The sequence below is a fragment of the Erythrolamprus reginae genome, chromosome 1, assembly GCF_031021105.1.
Source record: "Erythrolamprus reginae isolate rEryReg1 chromosome 1, rEryReg1.hap1, whole genome shotgun sequence".
Lineage (NCBI taxonomy): Eukaryota > Metazoa > Chordata > Lepidosauria > Squamata > Dipsadidae > Erythrolamprus > Erythrolamprus reginae.
In genome coordinates this window covers 138,997,433-139,024,638 of record NC_091950.1, presented here as the reverse complement: position 1 = coordinate 139,024,638, position 27,206 = coordinate 138,997,433, and the positions used below count along the sequence as shown (strand labels likewise).

The window sequence follows — 27,206 nt, the reverse complement described above, 5'->3', positions numbered from 1 at the left end:
TGAAATTACAAATTATTATTTTATTATTATTATTATTTATTAGATTTGTATGCCGCCCCTCTCCGCAGACTCGGGGCGGCTCACAACAGTGATAAAAACAATACATGGTAACAAATCTAATAATTAAAATCTAAAATAACAATTTAACATAAAAAAATCTAAAAAGAAAAAAACCTCAATACAGTGTTCCCTCGATTATCGTGGTTTCGAACTTCGCGGAACGTCTATACCACGGTTTTTCAAAAATATTAATTAAAAAATACTTCGCGTTTTTCCCCCTATACCATGGTTTTTCCCGCCTGATGATGTCATATGTCATTGCCAAATTTTCGTCTACCTTTAAAAAACATTTTTTAAAATAAATTTTAATAAATAAACATGGTGAGTAATAATCTAAATGGTTGCTAAGGGAATGGGAAATTGCAGTTTAGGGGTTTAAAGTGCTAAGGGAAGGCTTGTGATACTGTTCATAGCCAAAAATAGTGTATTTACTTCCTCATCTCTACTTCGCGGAAATTCGACTTTCACGGGTGGTCTTGGAACGCATCCCCCGCGAAAATCGAGGGAATAAAATATATACACACAGTCATATCATGCACAAAACTACATAGGCAAGGGGGGGATGTCTCAATTCCCACAAGCCTGATGACAGAGGTGGGTTTTAAGGAGTTTACGAAAGGCAAGGAGGGTGGGGGCAGTCCTAATCTCTGGGGGGAGTTGGTTCCAGAGGGTCGGAGCCACCACAGAGAAGGCTCTTCCCCTGGGTCACGCCAGACGACATTGTTTAGTTGACGGGACCCGGAGAAGACCAACTTTGTGGGACCTAACCGGCCGCTGGGATTCGTGCGGCAGAAGGCTGTCTCACATATCTGGGTTTATTTGTGTGGCATATTTGACTAGCTAAGTTCCAGGTCAAAGTGATTGACAAAGCATTTGCTTTTAATTAAATTTAATACATATCCATAAAAAAGGTCACAAGCAACAAGGGAAAATATTATTTTACTGAAAGAGTAGTAGATACTTGGAACAAACCTCCAGCAGACGTGGTTGGTAAATCCACAGTAACTGAATTTAAACATGCGTGGGATAAACATATTCCACACCTTACATCTTACCACAGAGTAATTGTGGTATACACATCAAAATTTATATCTAGGAATTACATATTTCTGTGTCTGTGTGAATTTATATGTTCAAATGTTCCTTATATCTTTTCTTCTACAAGAAGGTAATTGCCAGCCTCAAGTACATATAAGTATTTTACTGCAGTTCTTTAAAATGAAAGTGCCTCTTTAAAATGGAATACACTTAAATACATATAAAGAAAAACAATGTACTCAAAACTGTCTTTAAAATAGATCTGGATCTTTTTTTCTTTCTTTTCCAGTTGGAAGCATTAAACCAGTCAATCAACATAGAACAGTCGCAGTCAGACCGCAGCAAAAGACCTTTTAATCCTGTCATGTGAGTACTACTCAGGGCTTCAGGGAGAAGTCAGGCACTGGGGTCAAGCTATGTATTTACTTCTATGTTTAGTCCTCTACTCTTTCTTCTATTTTCTTTTTAAACTCAGTTCCCTCTACCTCTTAATCCAAGATTTTTATAAAATGTCCAATTGATTAATTGACAGATGCAGGTCCTCCGTTATTCTAATGTTCTCTCCTCAAGGTCATGTGAGGTGTTAATAACTACTTTAAAATGCCTTGGTATGGCCACACTTGGAATACTGTATCCAGTTTTGATTGCCACAATATAAAAAAGATGTGGTTCTCAACCTTTCTAAACTAAATAAACTAAACTAAACTAAACTAAACTCTTAATACAGTTCCTCGTGTTGTGGTGACCTCCAACCATAAGTCTAGTGCCAGTTCTCCCAACAGAGCTTTAAGCTGATTGGCAGGAAGATCAGAGGGACACCCCTAAACACCTGATTGGTTGGATTGTATAAGTGTTCCAAGGCACCAGAATAGAAGCTTTAGTTATTAACACCATGGAAAATTTGTCTTTTCCCATGGTTTTAGGTGACCCCTGTGAAATGGCCATTCGACCCCCAAAGAGGTCCCGACCCCCAGGTTGAGAACCACGGCTCTAGAAAGAATGCAGAGAAGAACAACAAAGATAATTAGGAGGCTTGAGGATAAAACATATGAAGAACGGTTGCAAGAACTGGTCTGTCTAGTTTAATGAAAAGAAGGATTAGGGAAGACATGATTGCAGTGTTCCAATATCTCAGGGATTGCCAGAAAGAAGAAGGAGTAAAGCTACTCTCCAAAGCACCTGAGGGCAGGAAAAGAAGCAATTGGTGGGAACTATTCAAGGAGAGAAGCAACTTAGAACTAAGGAGAACATTCCTGACACTTAGAACAGTTAATCAGTGGAACAACTTGCCTCCAAAAGTTGTAAATGCTCCAACAGTTGAAGTTTTAAAGAAGAGATTGGATTATCATTTGTCTGGTGTAGCAGGGGGTTAGCTTAGAAGATCCCCAAGGTCTCTTCCAACTCTATTCTGTTCTATTTTCAGGGTCAATTTGCCTCCAGAGCAAGTCACAAAGGTCACAGTGGGGCGGCTGCACTTCAGTGAGACCACGGCCAATAACATGAGGAAGAAGGGGAAGCCTAATCCTGATCAAAGGTAAGCTTCCACATGGTGACTCCACGGCCTGCATTGGCTACCAATTAGTTTCCAGGCACAGTTCAAAGTGTTGGTAATGACCCATAAAGCCCTACATGGCATCGGACCAGAATACCTCCGGGACCGCCTTCTGCCGCACGAATCCCAGCGACCAGTTAGGTCTCACAGAGTTGGCCTTCTCCGGGTCCTGTCGACTAAACAATGTCGTCGGAGATTAGAACCGCCCCCACCCTCCTTGCCTTTCGTAAGTTATTGAAGACCCATCTATGTCGCCAGGCATGGGGTAATTGAGAGATCCCCTGGCTATTATGGTTTATGAATGGTATGACTGCGTTGTATGTTTTTTAATGATATCGGTTTTAGATGTTTTTAAGTATGGATTTGTACATTTTTTATTACTGTTGTGAGCTGCTCCAAGTCTTCAGAGAGTGGTGGCATACAAATCTAATAAATTATTAAATCATTATTAATTATTTAAGATTTCCAGTGCTATTTTACAACATAAAGGTTCTCAAGTTAGTAATCAAATGTGTATTACAGAAATTAATGTGGAATTTAAACTATTTTTGATGATTACTTGTCCATCTGTCTGGGAAGAGTTTGACCTGGTGACACCTGATGAAGTGGACAAGGCCATTGGAGCTGTGAGTTCTGCCACCTGTTTACTGGATCCGTGTCCCTCCTGGCTGGACTCGGCCAGCATGGAGGTCACACGGAACTGGGTCCAGGAGATTGTGAATGCCTCCTTGGGGAGGTGGTCCTTTCCGGCTCCTTATAAGGAGGCACTTGTGCGCCCCTTCCTCAAGAAGCCTTCTCTGGACCCAGCCATTATTAATAACTATCGCCCAGTCTGCAACCTTCCCTTTATGGGGAAGGTTGTTGAGAAGGTGGTGGCACTCCAGCTCCAGTGGTCCTTGGAAGAAGCCGATTATCTAGGCCCTCAGCAGTCGGATTTCAGGCCCGGCTACAGCATGGAAACTGCTTTGGTCGCGTTGATGGATGATCTCTGGTGGGCCCGGGACAGGGGTTTATCCTCTGTCCTGGTGCTTCTTGACCTCTCAGCAGCTTTCGATACCATTGACCATGGTATCCTTCTGCACCGGCTGGAGGGGTTGGGAGTGGGAGGCACCATCTTGCAGTGGTTCTCCTCCTACCTCTCCAGTCGGTCGCGGTCAGTGTTAGTGAGGGTCAGAGGTCAACCTCTAGGTCTCTCCCTTGTGGGGTGCCTCAGGGGTCGGTCCTCTCCCCCCTACTATTTAATATCTACATGAAACTGCTTGGTGAGATCATCCAAGGGCATAGGGTGAGGTATCATCAGTACGCTGATGATACCCAGTTGTACATCTCCACCCCTTGTCCAGTCAGCGAAGCAGTGGAAGTGATGTGCCGGTGCCTGGAGGCTGTTGGGGTCTGAATGGGTGTCAACAGACTCAAACTCAACCGTGATAAGACGGAGTGGCTGTGGGTTTCGCCTCCCAAGGACAATTCCATCTGTCCGTCCATTACCCTGGGGGGGGGGGAATTACTGACCCCCTCAGAGAGGGTCTGCAATTTGGGCATCCTCCTCGCTCCACAGCTTACATTACATTTCAGCTCTGGCGAGGGGGGCATTTGCCCAGGTTCGCCTGGTGCACCAGTTGCGGCCCTATCTGGACCGGGAGTCACTGCTCACAGTCACTCATACCCTCATCACCTCGAGGTTCGACTACTGTAATGCTCTCTACATGGGGCTATATTTGAAAAGTGTTCGGGAACTTCAGATCGTGCAGAATGCAGCTGCGAGAGCAATCATGGGCTTCCCTGGGTATGCCCATGTCACACCAACACTCCGCAGTCTGCATTGGTTGCCGATCAGTTTCCGATTACAATTCCGGTCAGTTTCCAGTCATGTTGGTTATAACCTATAAAGCCCTTCATGGCATCGGACCAGAATATCTCCGGGACTGCCTTCTGCCGCAAGAATCCAGTTAGGTCCCACAGAGTTGGCCTTCTCTGGGTCCCGTCGACTAAATAATGTCTTCTGGCGGGACCCAGGAGCAGAGCCTTCTCTGTGGCAGCCCCGACCCTCTGGAACCAGCTCCCCCCAGAGATTAGGATTGCCCCCACCCTCCTTGCCTTTTGCAAACTTCTTAAAACCCACCTCTGCCGTCAGGCATGGGGAAATTGAGACATCTCCTCCTGGCCTATATAATTTATGCATGGTATGTTGAGTGTATGTCTTGCTTTTTTAAATAAGGTGTTTTTAGATACTTTTTAATATTAGATTTGTGATACATTGTTTTTATTATTGTTGTGAGCCGCCCCGAGTCTGCGGAGAGGGGCGGCATACAAATCTAATAAATAAATAAAATAAATAAATAAGGATTCCATCAAGGGACACCCAAATTCAAGATCTACTAAAGAATTGCACTGAATAAGTGGGTCAGTTATTCTCTTGTACCCAATCTGCCTCACAAACTTTTTTGTGCTATGCAAATGACCATAAATAAGGTGCCTGTCTACATGTCTCTCTACCTGTATCTCAGTATCTTCTTACAACTGAGTCATCTGAGGATGGCCTAGGGTGCTACGCTCTGGAAATGTTTTTCTATGGTGCCATCTCAAAAAGCTACATCCAGGCAAAGTGGTGAAGTTTATTGGGAAGGCAGTCCAATTTGACACACTTTTGCCAACAGTCTTGTAGTTCCAGTGGATTTTGCTGGATTCCTTTGAGACCATCTCTTCAGTCTGGCTCTGTCATACTCATTTGCCTTTTAGTCCTCTTGTGTTTGCAAGATCAGAGCTCTGTCTTCTGCAGCCACTTTTCTTTTTAAAATTAATTGGTTGATCAGTACAAAGCCCTGAAATTGACCATCCTGTGCCTGTAGTTGGAAATGTAATCGAAAGGGCTTTGTGTCTTGCAATTGTGTACAGTAGCCTCCTTGCAGGCAATGGCTTTCCCATGCTGCTGTTTCGAGGGAAGCTCCGGCTACTTCCTTCCTCTCTTTATATTCTCTATCATGAAATTTAGAAATTTATAGTTTACAGATCCCATACTGATTTCCCATAGCTAAGCCTTTCCCAGAGTCGGGTTCTTCAGTAGGACTTATTCCATGGCTGCATTGGATGGTCGTCAAGAGATACAAAATAATGTATTTGCCCAACTTTTTGCTGCCACCTAAGGGTCCGTAAGTTGAATAGGCCATTTGTTGATCCAAAGTTTCAAGAAACAATAATAGTAAAAATTAACTGAGTCCTGAATCCACTGAGTCTCCCTGACTGGATGACTCAGAAAAGCGGAGAAAGGCGACCTATAAATGTAAATTTTAACAAAAGGTAAATAAAATATTCAATTATTAATGCATTAGGAACATGGGGTGGGGGATGATAGCGCATAGAGAAAGCAGAGTTTTGTGAGTGCCACAAGGAGGAGGCTGAAATTTCAGCTAAGGGAACCACCAATCATTGCCCTTAGACTGTTTTGCACTAAAGCTGTTAGACAAAAATGCAACACAGATTTGTTCCAAGTGCCTAGTAAAGACATTATATTTTAGGGGATTCAGATTAAGAGTGGCATAATTTCCTTCCAGCTGTGGGATAAGAGAGGAGAGGAACATGGCAAATCTATTGCTTGGATGTTGCCTTAGAAAATACATGCTGTTCATACTGGTAGAACACCCCAAACTGTTCATAGCTGTTCATTTGAAATAACGCTAGACTTTTTCTGTGAGAAGGACTTGCCAGACCCATACAGGGAGCTTTATTTACACTGTCAGTGCTACACAAGCAGAATATCTGTATTGCCCCCTTGTTTCTCAACCACAGATCTCAAATTGTTCTCTCTTTTAAGACAATGGAACAAAACTGAATTGTGAAATGTGTGATTGGAATTTAATACTTCAGATTTGCTTTTGTAAAATTGTAACATAAAATAATAGCTTGAAAAGCAGATAGACTTAGAAAAAAAAATCAACTTTGAATTTCCTAATATTTTGATAGGGCTGATGGATCTTCTCAGTATGTTGTGAATGCAATTTAGTGTTAAGTAGATTTGTTCAAATGTCTGACAATGTTTTCTTTATTGCATTAAGGAACGGAATACCTTTGAAGATTATCTTGTATTGAAGATTGGAGTGCTTTGATAAAGTGTTCATTATGTTTTTTAAGAAAATCTCATATTTCACATGTGCTATGTTTCCATCTGTGAATTGGTGAAAACCTCTTCTTATCTGATCCTGTCTCATTTCAGATACTTCATGTTGGTTGTGGCTTTGCAAGCTCATTCTCAGAACCAGAACTACACTCTGGCTGCTCATATCTCAGAGCGCATCATTGTTAGAGTAAGTCAATTCCTTTCCCTTGCAACATATCCTCCCATGATTGTGAACATTTAGAGCTTTATCCTTTACTTCACAAAAGTTCCTTCATGTTCTTAAACCCAATACCAGCCTACCCCTTGTTCCATAGTGTTCCTTGCTTTTCTTTTCTCATTCACAATATCCTCTACCCTAATCTTGTTTAGCTTCCTGAACCCTGACTCTCTCTTCTACACAAAGAAGGCCTTTGGTAAATGCTTATACTCAAAAAATCCCAATGCTTTCTAGGTTTATAGGTTTGAAATAAATATTACATGCAAGGAAAGCAAGTTTATTCTTGGAGGGTACCTAGGGATATTGAATAATAGATTTTACATGTCCATATTAATCATGTAATTGTGTTACATGACCAATACCACCAGTTATCAAATTTCCCTGTTTTTGTGAGACAAGTTGCAAGGCAAGTCTTATGGCTCATCAGTTTTGTTGAAGTTAAACCTACCCCAGAGATAGCACTTTTGCAGACATATGCATTAAAGTCCTCTGTTAAATACAGATGAGGGAAACTTGTAGAAGTATTATGACTAATTTCATCTAGGGGCAATTTGCTAAGAAATTTGATTCGTTGACCCTATTTGGGGGTATATAAGTGGGGATATTTCTGCCCTTTTGACTTTGAAATATTTGTGAAAACGATGCCCCCAAATAGGGTCAATGAATCAAATTTCTTAGCAATCTCTGTTTAACAATCTGAGTAAACAAGTGGAACATTTCTTTGCTTTAGATGGAATAACCTTAGGAAAAGGCAAGTGGAAGAAGTCAGCTGTGGCTCTTTCACTGCCAAAGTTAGTAAGCAAATAAGGAGGACACTAAGCTGTTACTTTGTAGTTGGCTGTCTCCGCCCTGCTGCCTTTTTAAGTGCTGTGTCCATTTCCTCTAGCAAAGGGCCGGTTCCGGGGTAAAACACAAACAGAGGGCAGACGGGGACCCCGGAGTCTGCAGACAAGTAAGTAACATGCTGACTTATGCAGTCTCCGGGGTGGTGGGGGTGGGGGACCTTTGTTGTAGATTAGTGGGTAAAGCAGTTGCAAATTTCTTACTTCAGCTTCAACCACAACACACCAGCACACAACAGATACAAACTTAAAGTAAACCACTCCAAACTCAACTGCAGGAAATACTCAGTTTTAGTAACTGAGTAATTAATGCATGGAACTTACTACCTGACTCTGTAGTATCATCACCTAACCCCCAAAACTTTACTCTTAGACTGTTGACCTTACCTGATTCCTAAGAGGTCAGTAAGAGGTGTGCATAAGTGCACCAGAGTGCCTACCATCCCCTGTCCTAATGTTTTGCTAATGTCATATATATAAACTTCATTATATCTTTGCATACTACCAATATATACTTGACAAAATAAATAAAATAGAATAGAATTATATCCACGATGCTTATTTAGCTGCATCCAATTTGACCAATTAGGGTCCCCTGTCTGCATTAGCACAAATATGTGGTTTGGTTATGCATTAGAAGCACCTGTGAATTGCACATATTTTCATACCAGTAAGATTGTGCAATGTATACACAATTGTATATGCGATTGTACCATGTCACTTGCCTGGAAAGAGATGGATTTGCTGCATCGTGTATTTTTAGTAATTGTCTGTATGGTAATAGTAGTTAGGTAATATCACTAATTTATAGTTCTGTGTTAGGTTATTGTTGTTTTTTGCTTTATTTTCTTTTGATGCATGGTGAACAAAATATAAGCAAAAGCAACAATAATGTAAGAGTGAAATCACAAAAATGTGTGTAATAATTAAAAGGAATAAAATTGAAGATTTAAAAATTTGCATAGTATTAGTATAGAACTAGCTGAATTTTATCCTATGGTTGGATCAGATTAACAGGGTTGGAAGGGACCTTGCAGGTCATCTAGTCCAGAGGTCCCCAACCTTTTTTGCAACAGGGACCGGCTTTAAGCTAGACCAGTTTTCCATGGCCCGGTGGGGGGGGGGCTAGCTGTCAGCGGCGCCGTAAAAGGGGCGATCAAGAGAGGAATGGGTGAATGAATGGACGGAGGGTGGGAAGGAAGGAAGGAAAGAGGGAAGGGACAGGAACAGAAGAAGGGTGCAAAGGAAGCAAGGAAAGGTGTGAAAGGGGAGAGTAAGAGGAAGGAGTGAAAGAAGAGAATGAGGGAGGAAAGAAGGGAGGAAGGAAAAGGAAAGCAAGAAATGGAGGGAGGAAAGGAAGGAAGGAAAGAAAGAAGGGGGGAAGGGACAGGAACAGAGGAAGGAAGCAAGGAAACTTATGAAAGGGGAGAGTAAGGGAAGAAGGTAGGAAGGAGAAAGAAAAGAAGAAATAGAGGAAGGGAAGGTAAAAGAGAGAAAGAAAAAGAGCAAGAAAGAAAGCAAGAAAGAGAAAGCAAGAAAGAAAGAAAGAAAGAAAGAAAGGCAACTTCAAAGAAAGGCTCACTGAGCATCTCTCACTCTCTCTCTCTTTCTATCCCTCTTTCTTTCTTTCTCTTCCTTTCTCTCTCTCCTCTTCCTTTATCTCCTCTCTCTCTCCCTCTCTCTTTCTCTCCCCCCTCTCTCCCCTTTCCCTCTCTCTTTCTCTCTTTCCCTCTCTTGCTATCTCTCCCCCCTTTCCCTCTCTCTTTCTCTCTCTCCCTCTCTTGCTATCTCTCCCCCCTCTCCCTCTCTCTTTCTCCCTCTCCTTCTCTCTCCCTCCCCCTCTTTCTCTCTCTTCTTCTCACTTTCTCTCTCTTGTTTTCTTTCTGTCTCTTTTGCTTTCTCTCTCTCTCACTCTTTCTTGTTTTCTTTCTCACGCTCTTTCTCTCTCTTGTTCTCTCTCTTGCTATCTCTTTCTCCCCCCCTTTCTCTCACTCTCTCTTTCTCACTTTCTCTCTATCTTGCTGTCTGTTGCTATCACTCACTCTCGTTCTCCGTTCTTCTCAGCGGTGACGCGCGCACGCCCTGCCCGCCTCACCTTTGCGAGAGCACTTTCGCCCCGGGCTCTCAGCAAGGGGGTTTGCAGGAGAGGTGGGGCCGGCGAAGGTGATATTCAATGTCGGGGGCGCACAGGCGGTTGCACGCGCTCCCTATCTCCCTGCTAGCCCACTCGGAATATTCAAAATAAGAAAAGCCTTCGCCGGCAAAGGTTTTTCTTATTTTGAATACTCCGAGTGGGCTAGCAGGGAGATAGGGAGCGCGTGCAACCGCCCGTGCGCCCCCGACATTGAAGACCTCCGCTGAGAAAAGCCTTTGCCGGCATTTCCTCTCGGCGTCAAGGAGGCGCAGCGGCGGGCGGAGGGAGGGAAGGGGGGGCCGCCCGACCCTCCCCACCTCCTGCAAACGCGGCGGGCGGCGGGGGGAGAGCGAGGAGCCGGTTCCGGCGGGCGCGGGGCTTGGCTGGCTGGCGGGGGGAGCGCCGCTGGTGGTGCGGAAAGGCCGAGGGGGCCCTGGCGCCACGGACCGGCTGAAAACCCCCAACGGCCCGGTGCCGGTCCGCGGACCGGCGGTTGGGGACCTCTGATCTAGTCCAACCCTCCTGCCCAAGTAGGAGACCCTTACATCTCTCTTTACCTAGGATCGAACTTACAATGTCCTGATTGGGAGGCAAGAGCTCCACCTCTAGGCCACAGCAGCTGGTTGGAAATACACTATTCCCATGTTTATAAAATCTTGATATTAATGATTTAAGAGATGTATTCCTTATTGATTTTAAAAATGTCTTTTCAATGTAATGTAAAGGCACCACCTTGTTTAAGAGAGATTAGAATCTAAATACCATAGGATAGTCGGCAAATGCTAGTATATATGAGAAAGATGTGAGCAATTGTAATTGTTAACACTGACAGCAAAGTAAAACCTAAATGGTGCCCATTCCCAGGCCCATCTGTAGCTACCATTCCCTCCCCCTCAAAGCTGAGCCATTCAAGCAGCATTCTGAGTCGTTATGTATGATATTCTGAAGCAGATGCCAAAGCAAATTACTTCTGCCCAGAGGGATGAAAAAATAGAGCTTGTCAAAGGCCACCAATATCTTTGTGGCACAGATACATTCTTTGTGTGTGTGGTGGTGGGGGAATCCTTTGAAATGTAGACATCCTGTGAGACAGATCTTATTAAAGTAACAGGACATTTGGATTGTAATAGTATAAGAAATGAAGAAACTTTCTGGAGATCCAGTACTCATAAACGTGGAAGATTGAAACAGCGTTCTCCCAGTTTTTCCCTGAAAAAGTAAAAACACAACCTTTGTAAATTATTTTATAGCATTTTAAACTGCCCCTCAGTGGTTTGTTCCATTTTATACTGCTTTTGTACTGCTTTTAATTTGTATGGTTTATTTTAAAGTTGTTTTTCTTATTGTTTCAGTTGTTTAAAGCACACTATGTTTTTATTTTGATCAGGAATTATATAGAAATGCTGCATATGAATAAAATCATTATCAATGTGTATACTCTGTTTATAAGGACAATAAATTATTCAGCAACTGTTGCATACTAAGTCAATATATACAGGACAAAGTATGCTCATACTTTGTGCTCATATATTGTGTTCATTGATTGAATTATCTTTTGAAACACTGGTGTCTTTACTATTTGAAATCCCACTGCAGCATCCCAGGAATCCCTATTTGATGTTCAACTCTGTATGAAAACATAGCATTTAAGCCACGTACCCTAGAAGTCTAATTGCCAGAGATACGTAGGATAAAACTACAGTACTAGAATCAGCTTGATACAATCTTTATTTTTTGTTTCTTGGCTTACCCTATTGCTCTTTTAGTAAACTTTGACTAGTATTTCAATTGCTCTCTCAGTTAATATGGGTGACAATAGTGTGAAGAATTTTGAAGGGAGCACGTGAGGGTAGAAAGTTGGATTAGCAGTACAGTGGTCCCTTGAATTTTGCGGGTCCGACTTTCGCAGAAAAGCTACACCACTGATTTTCAAAAAATATTAATGGAAAAAATACTTTGCGGTTTTTTTTGAATACCACGGGTTTTCCCATGGCCGCCCAATGTACAGTACTGTGTGTTTTAACTCTCCCCCCGCCATCCCAGCCGTCCTTCTTCTTTAAATAAAAGCTCCGCTTCCGCCCCAGCCTCCCAATCCCTCCCCTTTAATTCTCGAAGCATTGGTACACTCCACTTGAAGCCAAGCCTTGCGGGCGGACAAGACCACCCTAACTCACCTCAAGCACCAAAGGGCACGGCTGCCTCTTTTTCCGCCGCTGTCGCTTACTGCTGCCCACCGCTGCCGCCTCTTCTTCCCCCACCGACCTAAGCCATCTCCCTTGGGGGTAGTGTCTGACCACCCAACTGACCGGCCTGGAATCCCGGCTTTGAGTCCTGGGACCTGGATCCCTTTTGTCTTGAGCTTCCCCTTCCCCTGCCCTGACCCTGAGCACCGGGGCCGCCGCCACCGCCATGGGAGACTCTGGCATTGAGCGCAGCAAAGCCCACAGCTTGCCACCCCGTTACCCCTGCAGGTTCTGGGAGTAAGTAAAACCAGAAATGGAGGAGGGAGGGGGAGGAAGGAAGGGAGCGTCTCTACTTCACGGAAATTTGCCTTTCGCGGGCGGTCTTGGAACGTTTGCCCCGCGAAAGTCAAGGGACCACTGTATAAAGGAAATAGCAAAGGTGAGCGAAAGAAATGAGAAAGAAAATGTAATCCTGTGTAACCTGCTGGACTGATACAGTATATATGCAGAATAACTTTCCTGCCATTGAAAAGCCACAATCTTCTCCCACACACCTGGGAGCATGGCTTGGAACGTACAGTTCTCTCTAGGACAAAGCAGGTTTAGGTCCTGGGCAACCTTTGGATTTAAACATGGTTTCTTCCTTTTTATCCTGTTTTTCCAAATTGCTTAAAGGAATTCATCATTCTTGTTCACCTAAATCTCTTACAGACAATCCTGCAATGATTTATTTTGAGTTGGGGATGCTTTTTTTCACTTTATGGAACACTTTGTTCCCACGGAGTGTTGGAAAAGCCTATTTGTAATATAACCTTTCTGGTATGAACTAAGAAAGAAGGTTTATCTTGCTGATTCTGTAAACACACTCTGACTCAAGCTCCTTGTGCTGAGTTGGCAAACCAGATCACACAGCCCTCCTTGGTTAGAAGCAGTCTACTGTTAGGCTTAAAGGAACACCTACGTTATAAAGTAGGTTTTGATTGAGACTATATCTCTGTCTCTTAACATGAGAAAAGGATTATGTGTTCTTATCCATGCTGATAATCACATGCTGCAAATTGAGAAATTTCCATAATATTCTATATGATATTGTATAACTTATCTTTCAACTTAACACATGACTGCACATAAAGTGTGGCTGCCTTCCTTCACAATTGTCCATAAAGTAAATTTATAATTATATGTATATGTACATTGATATTATATTTATATTTTATATTTATATCTCTCTATATCTACATCTATATTTATGTACAGTAGCACCTCTACTTAAGAACTTAATTCGTTCCATGACCAGATTTTTAAGTAGAAAAGTTTGTAAGAAGAAGCAATTTTTCCCACAGGAATCAATAATGTGTGCAATTGGGCAAATCACAGGGAGGGTGGCGGCCCTGTTTCCTCCCAAGAGATTCCTAGAGAGGCCCCATGATGGCTTCTCCCTGCCCTTTCCAGCCCTCTTTCCTCCCAGGAGATTCCTAGAGAGGCCCCATGGAGGCTTGTCCTTGCATTTTCCGGTTACAGTTTCTGAGGCTCGGGTTTGTAAGTGGAAAATGGTTCTTGAGAAGAGGCAAAAAAAATCTTGAACACCCGGTTCTTACCGGTATCTAGAAAAGTTCATAAGTAGAGGCATTCTTAGGTAGAGGTACCACTGTATTTACCAAGCACGTATATGATTACAGACAAAGTATAAATATGATTGTGAATACATATGAAATACAAGCATGGTTATGAGTACATGATATTTTGCGAATAAATGGGTACATTAGGACAGGGATGGTAGGCATGTTGCTGTGCTTATGCACACTCCTTACAGACCTCTTACAAATTGGTTGAGGTCAATGGTAGACAGTCTAAGGTTAAAGCCAAAAGCTTTGGTACAATAAGTATCTTGTGGAAGGCTGCCAGCTCCCATTTCTTTCTTGTTTAACCTCTCTATCAGTGAATGGAGTATTGGTGCAAATGGATATTTTTCCATTTCTTCAGGAGGAGAGGTTTACTTTATCCTTTACTTTTTCCTGCTGTAAAACCACTGGACTTTTCTTCTCTGTTTTTCACAAATCACTTGCAACTGTTGACAATTAATTCCCAATTCTTCTCTGGATGTCTTTTTTGTAGGCTTCTAACCCAGGTCAATTTGAGAGTGACAGTGATGTACTTTGGCAACGCTCTCAGCTTCCTGACACTGTCTTCCACCATGGCCGAGTTGGCATCAACACAGACCGACCTGATGAAGCATTGGTTGTCCATGGCAATGTAAAAGTTATGGGATCCCTTATGCATCCATCAGACATCCGAGTAAAAGATGATATCCAAGAGGTTAGTGTTCATTCCACAAATTATGTTCAGTACTGAATCTGCTTTGAAAATCCACACTGTCATTTTAGATTTCATGAGCACCAAGCAACTACTTGTTGCAAGCCAAATTCCACTCTATTTATTGCAACATTATATTTACATAACTCTAATGGGAACTAGGTGGGAAATGACAGATGCTCAAATTATCAGATTAGAAAGATGAATAACACTTGCATAACAAGAAAGTGAAATATTATAGATACAATTTACCTAAACAATTCTTCTGTAATATTAATAGCAATAGCAATAGCACTTAGACCAGTGGTTCTCCACCTTTCTAATGCCACGACCCCTTAATACAGTTTCTCATGCTGTGGTGACCCCCCAACCATAAATCTAGTGCCAATTCTCCCAAAAGAGCTTTAAGCTGATTGGCAGGAAGGTCAGAGGGACACCCCCACTTTAAACACCTGATTGATCAATTGTAAAAATATGTTCCAAGGTGCCAGAATAGAATCTTTAGTTCCTAACACCATGAGAAATTTTTCTTTTCCCATGGTTTTAAAACAGTCATTCAACCCCCAAAGGGGTCCCGACCCCAAGGTTGAGAATCACTGACTTAGACTTATATACTGCTTTACGATGCTTTAGGGCCCTCTCTAAGCGCTCCCAACAATCTGGGTCCTCATTTTACCAACCTCGGAAGGATGAAAGGCTGAGTCAAGTCTGAGCCTGGTGAGATTTGAACTGCCAAATTGCAGCTAGTTGGAAGGGACCTGGCAGTCAGCAGAAGTAGCCTGCATTCTAAGCATTGTACCACCGCGGCTCTTTATGTAACTAGTTCTAAATAAGGTTCTATTATTGTACATGGGACTTGCTATGCCCCTAACTATATATCAACTTGTCTTTGTAAAATGCAATTGCAAACTTTTGATTTTAATACTATGTGTTCTGTATGAAAGGAAGAATTCCTAGATTGCCATGAATCTCAGGTTGTAACTGGCCTAACTTCCAAATTCCCAGTTTGTTTGCTTTTTAAAAAACTTAAAAATACTTTATATTAATTCCTGAACAGTAAATAAAATACATTTGGATTTGGGAGCTTAGATATTTAGTCTAAGATTAGAGTTTCAATTCTAGACTTCTACTAATAGTTTAGGTACCTAACCGTGTATGTGTATTGTTACTTTGACATTCTAAATATATTTAAATGATTTACATTCTTGCTGATTTTTATAGAATATACAATACTTTATTCTATAACGGTCAGCACAGATATTAAGCATTACAGACGGTTATAAAACTGGATAGGCTTTGCTTCAGGGGTGGGTAGGGGGGTAGGAAATAATACCCTTTGGTTTTTAGAAAATTGAAGTGCTGTCCTTTACTCAAAACGCTAAATTCTGCTGCTCAAATCAATAATACAGAAAACACGTAAATACTGAGCTGAAATCGGCATGTGATTATCTACCATATATTCAAACTTCCACTACATCTTTTCTATTTTGGTCAAATATACCGTAGTTAGATATAAGTATCTGGTTATATCTGGAGTATTGAGAACTGCAGAGTACTGTACTTTTATGGATTTCTTTTTTATATAATTTTAGGTAGACACCACAGAACAACTGAAAAGAATATCCCGTATGCGGCTGGTGCACTATAATTACAAGCCAGAGTTTGCTGCCACTGCTGGATTGGAGAATACAAATGAGACAGGTACAGGTAATTTTCCTGACCTCAAGCTTAATTTACATTATTGTAGCAAGTACTGTAGCAAGTACATCTCAAACTATACCGATCAAACTATTGATTACAGTTGTTCTATGGACCCTCATATTGTTGGTTTCCCTTTGATGAAACTTGCTTATTGGTTTGGCAATGATGTTATAGTTACATGTGACATTTTATCTGAAGATTGTTTCTATTATTATTATTATTATTATTATTATTATTATTATTATTATTATTATTATGTCAGTACAACACACCAAACGAGATCACTATGCTGGATTTCGGATTTCATCACCAGTCGGGCACTTCTGAAGCACCTAGGACTGCGTGATGTAGCGGCGAATTATGTTTGCCGATCCCAGTAAAGCGGCCTTTTGCAATTGACAGATGGAGATTTTGTCAATTCCGATGGTTTTCAAATGTCCGCTGAGATCCTTTGGCAATGCGCCCAGCGTGCCAAGTACCACTGGGACCACTTTCACTGGCTTATGCCAGAGTCGTTGCAGCTCGATTTTTAGATCTCCGTATTTCACTAATTTCTCTAGCTGCTTCTCCTCAATTCTGCTGTCTCCTGGGATTGCGTTTATTATTATTATTATTATTATTATTATTATTATTATTATTATTATTATTTAGATTTGTATGCCGCCCCTCTCCGTATATACTTAGAGAGTATGTTTTTGTATAATACCCATGTATTTAACACTGTACAAGATACAGGAAAATCATTTACCAAGCATTATTCATAATGATGTGAAAACCCAGGCCTAATACTCTTTCTTTTCTTAATTTAAATATCAGATATACTCTACTTGCTATACTTATACTGTTGTTTTTCATAGTGGATTATTAAAATGCAGGGCGCATTTTTGTGCCTTTGTGGTGTGATGAAAGTAGTGTGCTTCATGCAAGAGTTCCTGATGCCAAAATAATTCTGGCACACAAATACTATCTTTCTGTTATGATGTGCTTTGCTAGGGGCTATGTTTACACTGAACCTTTTACCTGTTTCTAAAGTGAAAAAAATTAAATAACTATTTCACTGCAATTGCTGCTAATGTTTATAAAATAACACATCTGTTTGAATTATATCTTTAATTTAATATTTTGCCGTAAATATCTTCTATAATGACACTTATTGAGCTCAAAGCTGTTATATGTTTTATGTTGTTGTGTTTTTTTTCTTGGGCAGGTGTTATTGCTCAAGAGGTGAAGGAAATTCTTCCAGAAGCAGTAAAAGATTCTGGGGAAATAGTCTTTACCAATGGGAAAAGTATTGAAAATTTCCTTGTGGTAAATAAGGTAAGTGAAACTCTTGGAAGTAAACTAACAACAAATTCTGAAGAAAACAAAATCCATTCAAAATCTGGAAAATATATCTTTTTCCCCATTTTTTTTTAAAGTTGCATTTGAGATGTTCTGTTTACTAGTGCTTGGTTTAGGAAGTACAGTACCAACAACTGTACTTGCTGGCTTGAATTGATGTGAAGGAGAAAACAAAAACAAAAATAGGAAGGCTGCTGATAAGAACAAACTGGTTCAAATCATTGCAGGTGATTTGGTGGAGAATAATAAGATAGATCAGTGATGGCAAACCTTTTTTGGTTTGTGTGCCAAAAGAGGGGTCACGTTGGGGGGGGCGTGCACACGTGTGTCCACACCCATAATTCCATACGTCCCCCCTACGTATATGCACATGACACACACACCGCTCCCAGCACATGATGGCACACCTGTTTTTCACTCTTCCCAGGCTTCAGAGACTTTCTCAGGGTATGGGGAAGTAAAAAACAGCCTTCCCCACTGCCCAGAGGCAGAAAATGGACCATTTGCCAACTTCTGGTCAGACTGGAAGGCCCATTGTTTTGGTCTCCCCGAGCTCCAGAGCCTTTCCAGCGAGGGCGAAAACAACTTCCACCTCTGAAGGTCTTCTGGAGGCCAAAAACCGCCTGTTTGCCGACTTTCTATAATCTGCCCTCCATCTAGGTTTGGGCAAGACATTCACTCACATATCATGCGAAAAAGTAGTTGGCATACTTTTTCACTAGGTTGAATTCTTTATTGGTCCTTATAAAAAATAAGCAGTTTTACTTGAAATCAAGCTAAATGTCAGAGACATTTCTTTTATTCTGAAGGCTTTTTGAGAAACATAGATCAACTATCTATCTCAGTGATGGTGAACCAATGGCACACAGGCCATAAGTAGCATGCAAAGCCATATTGGTGGGCATGCGAGCACATGTCCGGCTTGCATGCGTGCCTCAGCCAGCTGGTTTTCAGGCATTCTAGAGCTGGGAAACAGGCTGTTTCATCCTCCAGAGGGGGTGGGAAAGGCTTATTTTCTTTGCTCTCCTTAGCTCCAGAGCCTTTCTAGGAGCCTGGGGAGGGCAAAAACAGCCTTCTTTACCCTCAACTTCCAAATGAGCCATTTCAGTCCTCCGGGGTTGAGGATGGCAGTTTTTCCCCTCTAAAGGCTCCTAGAAAGGCTCTGGAGCTTGGGGAGAACAAAAAAAATGGGCCTTCCCCACCCCCTCCGGAGACTGGAAGCAGCCTGTTTCCCAACTCCCAGTAGGCCCAGAAGGCCTGAAAATCAACTGCCGGATGCGCAAATGCGAGCCAGACCTGAACTTGCATGTCCACCTATATGGCTCCACATGCCACTATAATTGTGCAAATATAACAAATATTTTCACATATAGTGTATTATAAAGGGTTTATTTTGTGAAAACATAGGTAAATGCATATGTCATTGCATTAATTCCTGGAGATATCAGGTATGATCAGTGCCTTACCTTAATTATAGCAACAACTGAATCAGTCTCAGAGTTGGCATGTGCTATAATTAGAACCTGTACAATAGAATAGAATAGAATAGAATAGAATAGAATTTTTATTGGCCAAGTGTGATTGGACACACAAGGAATTTGTCTTGGTGCATATGCTCTCAACGTACATAAAATAAAATATACATTTGTCAAGAATCATGTGATACAACACTTAATGATTGTCATAGGGGTCAAATAAGCAATGAAGAAGCAATATTAATAAAAATCTTAGGATATACGCAACAAGTTACAGTCATACAGTCAACATGGGAGGAAATGGGTGATAGGAATGATGAGAAAAACTAGTAGAATAGAAGTGCAGATTTAGTAGAAAGTCTGACAGTTTTGAGGGAATTATTTGTTTAGTAGAGTGATGGCGTTCGGGAAAAAACTGTTCTTGTGTCTAGTTGTCTTGGTGTGCAGTACTCTGTAGCGACGTTTTGAGGGTAGGAGTTGAAACAATTTGTGTCCAGGATGCGAGGGGGTCAGTAAATATTTTACCCGCCCTCTTTTTGACTCGTGCAGTATACAGGTCCTCAATGGAAGGCAGATTGGCAGCAATTGTTTTTTCTGCAATTCTGATTATCCTCTGAAGTCTGTGTCGGTCCTGTTGGGTTGCAGCACCAAACCAGACAGTTATAGAGGTGCAGATGACAGACTCAATGATTCCTCTGTAGAACTGAATCAGCAGCTCCTTGGGCAGTTTGAGCTTCCTGAGCTGGCGCAGAAAGAACATTCTTTGTTGTGCTTTTTTGATGTTGTTTTTGATGTTAGGTGACCATTTTAAGTCTTGAGATATAATAGAACCTAGAAATTTGAAGGTCTCTACTGTTGATACTGTGTTGTCTAGTATTGTGAGAGGTGGAAGGGTGGAAGGGTTTCTCTTAAAGTCTACCACCATTTCTACAGTTTTGAGTGTGTTCAGTTCTAGATTGTTCTGGTCACACCACAAGGATAGTTGTTCAACTTCCCGTCTGTATGCGGATTCATCATTGTCTCGAATGAGTCCGATCACTGTTGTATCATCTGCAAACTTCAGTAGTTTAACAGATGGAAGTTTGCAGATGATACAACAGTGTGAAAAATTCAGCTGGTCCTGAATTATTATTTTTTTTGTTAAATATTATTGAGAGGGCCACATATAAGAAGTTTGATTGCATCCTTTAAAGCTGTACATATTGTTTTCTCAAGAAGTCAAGTCTGCCTAGACTTTAAAACCACAGCTGACCTCCCAGTTCCACCATTGTTAGCACTATATACTTTGGCAAATATAAAATAAACCAACAATGTATGCTTTTACATGTATTACATGCTTTAAAAGCTAGTGTTTGTATTTCCATAAGAGGGAACCAGAACCATGATTCATTCTCTAGGTTATTCTTCTATTTCTCTTTTGTCTTTGTGACTATACTGTAGTAAAAACTGTGTGTTATGTGTTAAATCCTTGCTGGATGAAGGACTGCACTCTTGTGGTAAGCAACTGATCTTTATTAACGAGGAGTAACGGTTACAGAATTAAACAAAAGACAACATGGCCGTGCCTGGCAGCTATATATATGCCGGGCTGCCAGGCTCAGCCAACCAATCACATTATAGTATTTTTCCGCCCAAGGAATATGGGGCGGGTACAAAGCCTAACTGTCCTCTGGACACAACATTATGTATTTGTAAGCTGGATAAAAAGCTTATAGTATTATATATGTATTGAGATGTATTGACTGATTTAACTGCATGACTAAGACTGTTCTTGAGTAAAATATTTGCCAAAGTAAATAATATTTTATACATTTAATGTATCTGTGTTGTATTACTGAATTATTATTTGTACATCTGGGCTATCAGCTGGATATCTGCAAAACCTCCACGTTTCCTCTGTGTAGTATGTGTATCTTTGACTATTAAGAGATTGCTCTGCACACTCCTTAACACTTAACAAACAACCATGATGAGAGTTATACTTGGTGGAATATGGAAAAGAGCCTATTTGTACCTTTGGAATGCTTTCCCAGCAAAGTTTTTTTAAGGGGCATTTGGCTGGTAACTCAATTGAGGTGGATATTAATTTGATTGGATGCAAATTATGTCTTTTTATTGTGATATTTGTGTTTAATTTATCTTTCAATTAGCATTAGTTGCCTTAAATATCATTTGGAGTGGAATGTAGATTTGTTAAATTGTACATAAGTTTTTAAAAGTACTGTTAGAAAACAATCTTTCTCCAGAAGAGAGAAAAATGGTAGTGAGCAGTGAATTAATGATACTGTAGACATATGAAAAATACCTGCCCAGATTGTTTGACTTTAATCTTTGAATATGAGAAACTCAGAAATCAAAGAAGGAGTGGAGGGAAGAGTCTAAGATTGAGATCCTTACTTCAAGGATGGACTTTCATGTGTCACTGTTACATAAGTTGCCTCATCACAAAGTCTCTGTATCCACATTTTTCTCTACAAGTTTTATATAGTGAAAAGATTTTTGCAAAAGGGCCACATTGAGGAAAGTGCCTATTAAGTCGCTCTACCTGACGTGCTAAGTTTCTCTATACAAGGCAGAAGCCCCAGGATCAAATCCCAGTAAGGGTATGGCTAGCTGATGAGGCCAGAACAAGGCCGAAATAGCGCTATCCTAGTCTCCCTTAATTTTAAAAATTCAGCAAAACCTTGTGATAGTTAGATAGATAGATGGATAGATAGATAGATAGATAGATAGATAGATAGATAGATAGATAGATAGATAGATAGATAGAGATATCTATTTCGGCCTTATTTTGGCCTCATCAGCTAGCCATACCCTCACTGGGACTTGAAGTTGCAACTTTTGCCTTGTAAGCATAGTTCCCTCTAAGCTGAGCAGTGAGCAATCGCTCACTTAAAAATCATAATCAACTCATAGTTTTCCAAACCTGCCCAGAAGCCGAGAGGGAAAGAGTGAGAGGGAAGGAGAGAGAGAGGAAGAGAGGAAGAGAGAGAAACAGATAGAAAAAAGAGAGGAAGGAAAAGAGAAAGAAAAAGAATGGGAGTAAGGAAGAGAGAAAGAAAATCAAAATCTAGTTTGAAACTAGCTCAACTATTTAAGTGGCATTTTGATATTGATAGAGTTGCCCTATTATGAGCTCACTGTTATAGACACACAGTACAGTATTTTATTTTGAAATTCTCTGAGGCAAAACAGGGTGGGTTTTTTATTTGTTTGTTTGTTTGTTTATTATTTCTGTGCCGCCCAGTCCCAAAGGGACTGCCGCTCAGACACTATACTTTTCTGCCCACCCCAAAAGAAAATTAGAGGGAACACTGCTTGTAAGGCAGAGACTTATCCTCTAGGCCAGGGGTCCCCAACCACCGGGCCGCGGACCAGTACCGGGCCGCGGGGCATGTTGCACCGGTCCGTGGAGTCAGCAGCTGCCGGCCCTCATGCCGCCACCCCCTTCCTCCAGCGCTTCGCCTCCCGCCGGGCAAGAGGCCTCGGGAGGCAGGTTCTGCCGGCCACAGGACGATGGACGGGACAGAGGGGCGGGAAGGACCGAGAGGCTCAAGCCTCTTTTGGCTTCTGCCGCGGGGCGCTTTTGCGTTTTTGGCTGGGGGGAGGCAGGAGGGCCAGCCTGATCCCCTCTCTCCAGCGCTTAGCCCCCCGCTGGGCAAGAGGGCTTGGGAGGTAGGTTCTGCCGGCCACAGGGCAATGGCGGGAAAGAGGGGCGGGGAGGACCAGCACCCCATGCTTAATCCCGCCCCCAACCACACCCCTTTCCACCCCCACCGGGCCATAGAAAAATTGTCTTGCTGAAACTGGTCCCTGGTGGAAAAAACGTTGGGGACCACTGCTCTAGGCTACAGTATTCAATCCCTTCAGCTCTGTACCAGGGAAGGGTTACATGTTTTTTGTGTCAAATCACACTGGTATATTGAAGGAACATCACAGCTCCTTTTTTGCCTCTCGGCTCAACACAGAGCAAGGCAGTTAATTTATTCATAGCCGACAAACTATATTCTGTATGTGTCACATGTTTTTGCTGAATTTGAAAGTGTCTCTATTTTGCTCATTGTAGGAGCGGATATTTATGGAAAATGTTGGAGCTGTGAAGGAGCTCTGCAAACTGACTGACAACCTGGAGAACCGTATTGATGAACTAGAGAGATGGAGTCATAAATTGGCCAAACTCAAAAGGTTGGATAGTATGAAGTCAACTGGAAGCTCTGGAGCATTCAGGTAATACATATACCTGAATTTTAAACATAGCTTTTATTCAGCTATGGATCATAATATGGACTGGCCACCTGGAGGAAAGGACTGTTGACAGATTTAATTCTCTATCATAAAAATGATATGTAGGTTGCAGTCCTAGGATTAGGAGGAAGCTACATTGAGCATAGTGGCACTTATAAGTATATTAAGGTTTAAACTAATAGAGAAGCTCATAGACTTTTGGAATAGGTTCAGATGTTTTTCAAAGCTGAAGATTTAATTCCCTTTCCAAGAGATCAGGAAATGCCTGTTTTTGTCTTGTACTATCATAATTAAGAGCAACAGCTTAATATTTCTCTAATCCTTAATGAGAAGAGGAAAATATTGCACCATTCTAGTCTCTAAACCAATGGTTCTCAACCTTCCTAATGCCACGGCTCCTTACTACAGTTCCTCATGTTGTGGTGACCCCCAACCATACGTCTACTGCTAGTTCTCCCAACAGAGCTTTAAGCTGATTGGCATGAAGGTCAGAGGGACACCCCCAATGCAAATGCCTGATTGGTCAGATTGTTAACACAAACTTCCGGCAGATGTGGTTGGTAAATCCACAGTAACTGAATTTAAACATTCCTGGGAAAAACATATATCCATCCTAAGATAAAATACAGGAAATAGTATAAGCCCTGAGTCTTCGGAGAAGGGCAGCATACAATTCTAAATAATAATAATGATGATAATAATAATAATAATGATGATAATAATAATAATAATAATAATAATAATAATAATAATAATAATAATAACAACAACAACAGACTAGATGGACCATGAGGTCTATTTCTGCCGTCAATCTTCTATGTTTCTATATGTTCCAAGGCGCCAGAATAGAAGCTTTAGTTCCTAATAATATGGGAAATGTGTCTTTTCCCATAGTCTTAGGTGACCCCTGTGAAATGACCCCCCCCAAAGGAGTCCAAACCCCCAGGTTGAGAACTACTGCTCTAGACAATATGAGTGTCCATATGGAGCACTGATGGTTAAAACAGAGGCACAAAGAAGAGAAACACCTCCTCTCTACAGTAGAGAACCTGTAGGGCACATTTCTGAACTATCCCAAGATATATATATATATATAAATCAGTGTCTTTAAACTCATTCTTGAAAAGGCCTGCAGTAGTACACATTCAAAGAAGGGTGGTACGGTCAGATAAACAATGCATCAACGCTCCTACTTGTAATGTATGTACTTGTACAAGAAAACATATGGTTTTCATTTCATTAGGTGGTTTTCCACACACACCCCATTTAATTCTATACCCTTAAATGTTTTGTTTTAGTTGAGAATACAATTTGTTCTAGGTCTTGTTTTTGTTTTGGATAAAGTACTTTTAATTTGTAAGAGTATATTATATTATTATAGTATACCATATATTGTGCCATATATAATATGACATTATTATAAACACACACACACACACACACGTTGAACAACTGTTAGAAATGGAGGAATGGGGAGGGCAAAAATGCAATAAAGGAAGAAAAATGCTCATTTGGATGCAGTATAATTTTGTTTTTTAATACAGCCAAGCTGGAAGTCAGTTCAGCCGTGCAGAAAGCATGCCGCATAAAAAGAGGTCCCCCAAAGTGGCAGGCAAGGTAACTTTTTACAAAGATATGTAATTTGTCTGATTTTCTGTATTAAAGGAGGTATCATTGGAAATTTCTGGTCTTCTGTAGGAGATATAAGAGTTGATTCTATGATTCTCCTACCATACAAATTCTGTGATACTTGAAGATATGGAAGCAAAAGATTTATATGAGCTCTGAGTAATGTCATGTTTGTTCAGCGTGTATATTGCGTTGTTGAGTAAACGCCAGCCTGGTGTGCAAATGTTAACATGCTATCCTCTGTCATTTATAAATAATATGGATTCATATTGTAAATTATATTCATCGTCTCTGAATATAAATTCATAATTGATGTGGCTAAGGGTTGTGTCATGTGTAATACACTGCTTGATGCAAAGCTCTTTCATGAGATGGTGGTCAAATTTGCTTCATCCAACAGCTGTTTTAGTGATTTGTAACCTCTCCTTTAAAATACTTGCCTTCCATGTAGCTCTGCCATTCCTTGGCCTATGTGAAGTTTTCCATACTTGATTTGTGGATATTTATTTTTCCTTGGATAGGTTTAGATAAGAGTTCCAAAGATTCCATAGAAAGTACAGTTTGCTATTAACAAGATGACAAGCAACCTATAAGACTCAAAACTAAATTTCTCAAGCAGATATCTGATATGATTTTTCCCTTTGCCTTTATTTTGTGCAGACTCCCACACCAGTAGTCAAAGACCAAGCTTGCATCAGCCAACGTTTTCTGCAAGGTACCATTATTGCTTTGGTGGTCATCATGGCATTCAGGTGAGTGACTGCATATTTGGGCTACTACACACTCTTTGGGTTGGTGCAGCACTCAGAATGTGTGTGAGAGCCTGTTAGCTAGTGAGTGAATAGATATGAGTAGATAAAACAGACACATTTTATTAATATGTAAATGTTAATATGTAAATTATTTCCTCTGGAATCATTTCCATCTTTTCACCACTGTGATTTCATCAGGGAGAATTAGATGCAAATGTGCATCACTATTTGGGACTTTCCTTTGTATTCTTTGTCCTGGTAATGTAAAAACTATTTTAAGATCTACACCATAGTAATGGCAATTATAGTCAGTTGATGCTTTGTAGATATTGGAAAAAAAATAGGAGAGAATAGGAATAAGCTTTTTCAAACAGTCACATACTTTCATGAATAGAAGTAACAAATAAATATGGCCTGTTAGGGTAGAGCTCCTATTCTGCCTGAAAAACAGAAACCCTGTTTTTAGAAACTTTAATTGATGTTTTCTCTTCCATAGTGTGGTGTCCATGTCTACACTCTATGTGCTAAGTTACCGCAGTGAGGAAGACCTTGTGGATATTGAAGGGTATGTTCTCTCTTCCTGGTCATATGCTTTGAAAAGTAATTGGACTCCCATTTGACTTGAGGGAAAATTCTTAAGAAACTTTTGATGCAGATGTTTGCAGCCAGCTGTACCATTTTGGGGGGGACAAAAGAATAATGCAGTAAATGGCATTGAGAGTAGGCATCAGCAGCTGAATGCTTACATCCCACATAATAATTAATATAATAATAATTTATTAGATTTGTTTGCCGCCCTGCTCCAAAGTCTCGGGGCGGCTCACAACAATGATAAAAACAGTATTATAGTGAAACAAATCTAATATTAAAAAGAAATATATAAAACCCTATCATATTAAAACCAGACAATACATGCATACCAAACATAAAATATAAAGAACCTGGGGGAAAGGTGTCTCAAATCCCCCATGCCTGGTGGTATAGGTGGGTCTTGAGTAGTTTACCAAAGACATGCTACCTTACATGCTGCCAAGATGTGACTGGGTATACATTTAGGATATTTCATTTCATGGCCACTTCTTAGAATGTATTGCAATTTATAGATTCTACAACAAATGTATATATTATAAACACCATGAAATGTGTACAGGTACATTGTTGCACATCATATTTAGGATCTGTTCTAAATAGTCATTAATCCGTTTCCAGAACCTGTGCTGTTTTATGTAATTATCCATATGTCCTAGCTGTATACCAGTTTGAAATGATGTATTTTGGATAAGTCACAGTGGAATGTCAATTACTAAATTGGCCTTTCTCTTTCCCTCCCCTTTGTTGCTTCTCTTTTGCTCCATTTATTTACCTCCCCAAATCCTTCTCTGCCTACTCTTCCCATCAAATGCTCTTTGTTACCATTCCCCTTGGCTGGTTGTTCCGTTCCTCCTTTCCTTTTCTGTTTTTGGTGCCTTGTAGCTCTTTTGCTGTGCCTACTTCTTGCCTTCTGGCTCTTTTTCAGCACAGAGGTCCTGGCGTCCCAGTTGCTCTCTGTCCATGGTATGGTCCTACTTTTTCAATATGCTGCAATACATTTGTCCTATTCTTTCAAATCG

The 27,206-nt window shown here is 40.9% G+C and overlaps 1 protein-coding gene across 3 annotated transcripts in view; it reads left to right on the top strand.

Moving 5' to 3' along the window:
• Positions 1–27,206, top strand: part of MYRF (myelin regulatory factor) — a 147,700-nt gene that overhangs the window by 104,838 nt on the left and 15,656 nt on the right. For 2 of the 3 annotated variants that reach the window (XM_070766919.1, XM_070766928.1), the window contains 10 exons: positions 1,388–1,464; positions 2,522–2,632; positions 6,861–6,951; positions 14,256–14,456; positions 16,046–16,154; positions 17,362–17,471; positions 23,037–23,197; positions 24,760–24,832; positions 25,505–25,596; positions 26,093–26,161. In XM_070766919.1, coding sequence (XP_070623020.1) covers positions 1,388–1,464; positions 2,522–2,632; positions 6,861–6,951; positions 14,256–14,456; positions 16,046–16,154; positions 17,362–17,471; positions 23,037–23,197; positions 24,760–24,832; positions 25,505–25,596; positions 26,093–26,161 — 1,094 coding nt within the window. Of the gene's footprint in view, positions 1–1,387; positions 1,465–2,521; positions 2,633–6,860; positions 6,952–7,867; positions 7,934–14,255; positions 14,457–16,045; positions 16,155–17,361; positions 17,472–23,036; positions 23,198–24,759; positions 24,833–25,504; positions 25,597–26,092; positions 26,162–27,206 lie in introns of all 3 variants that reach the window. The other variant, XM_070766909.1, reaches the window with a different exon arrangement.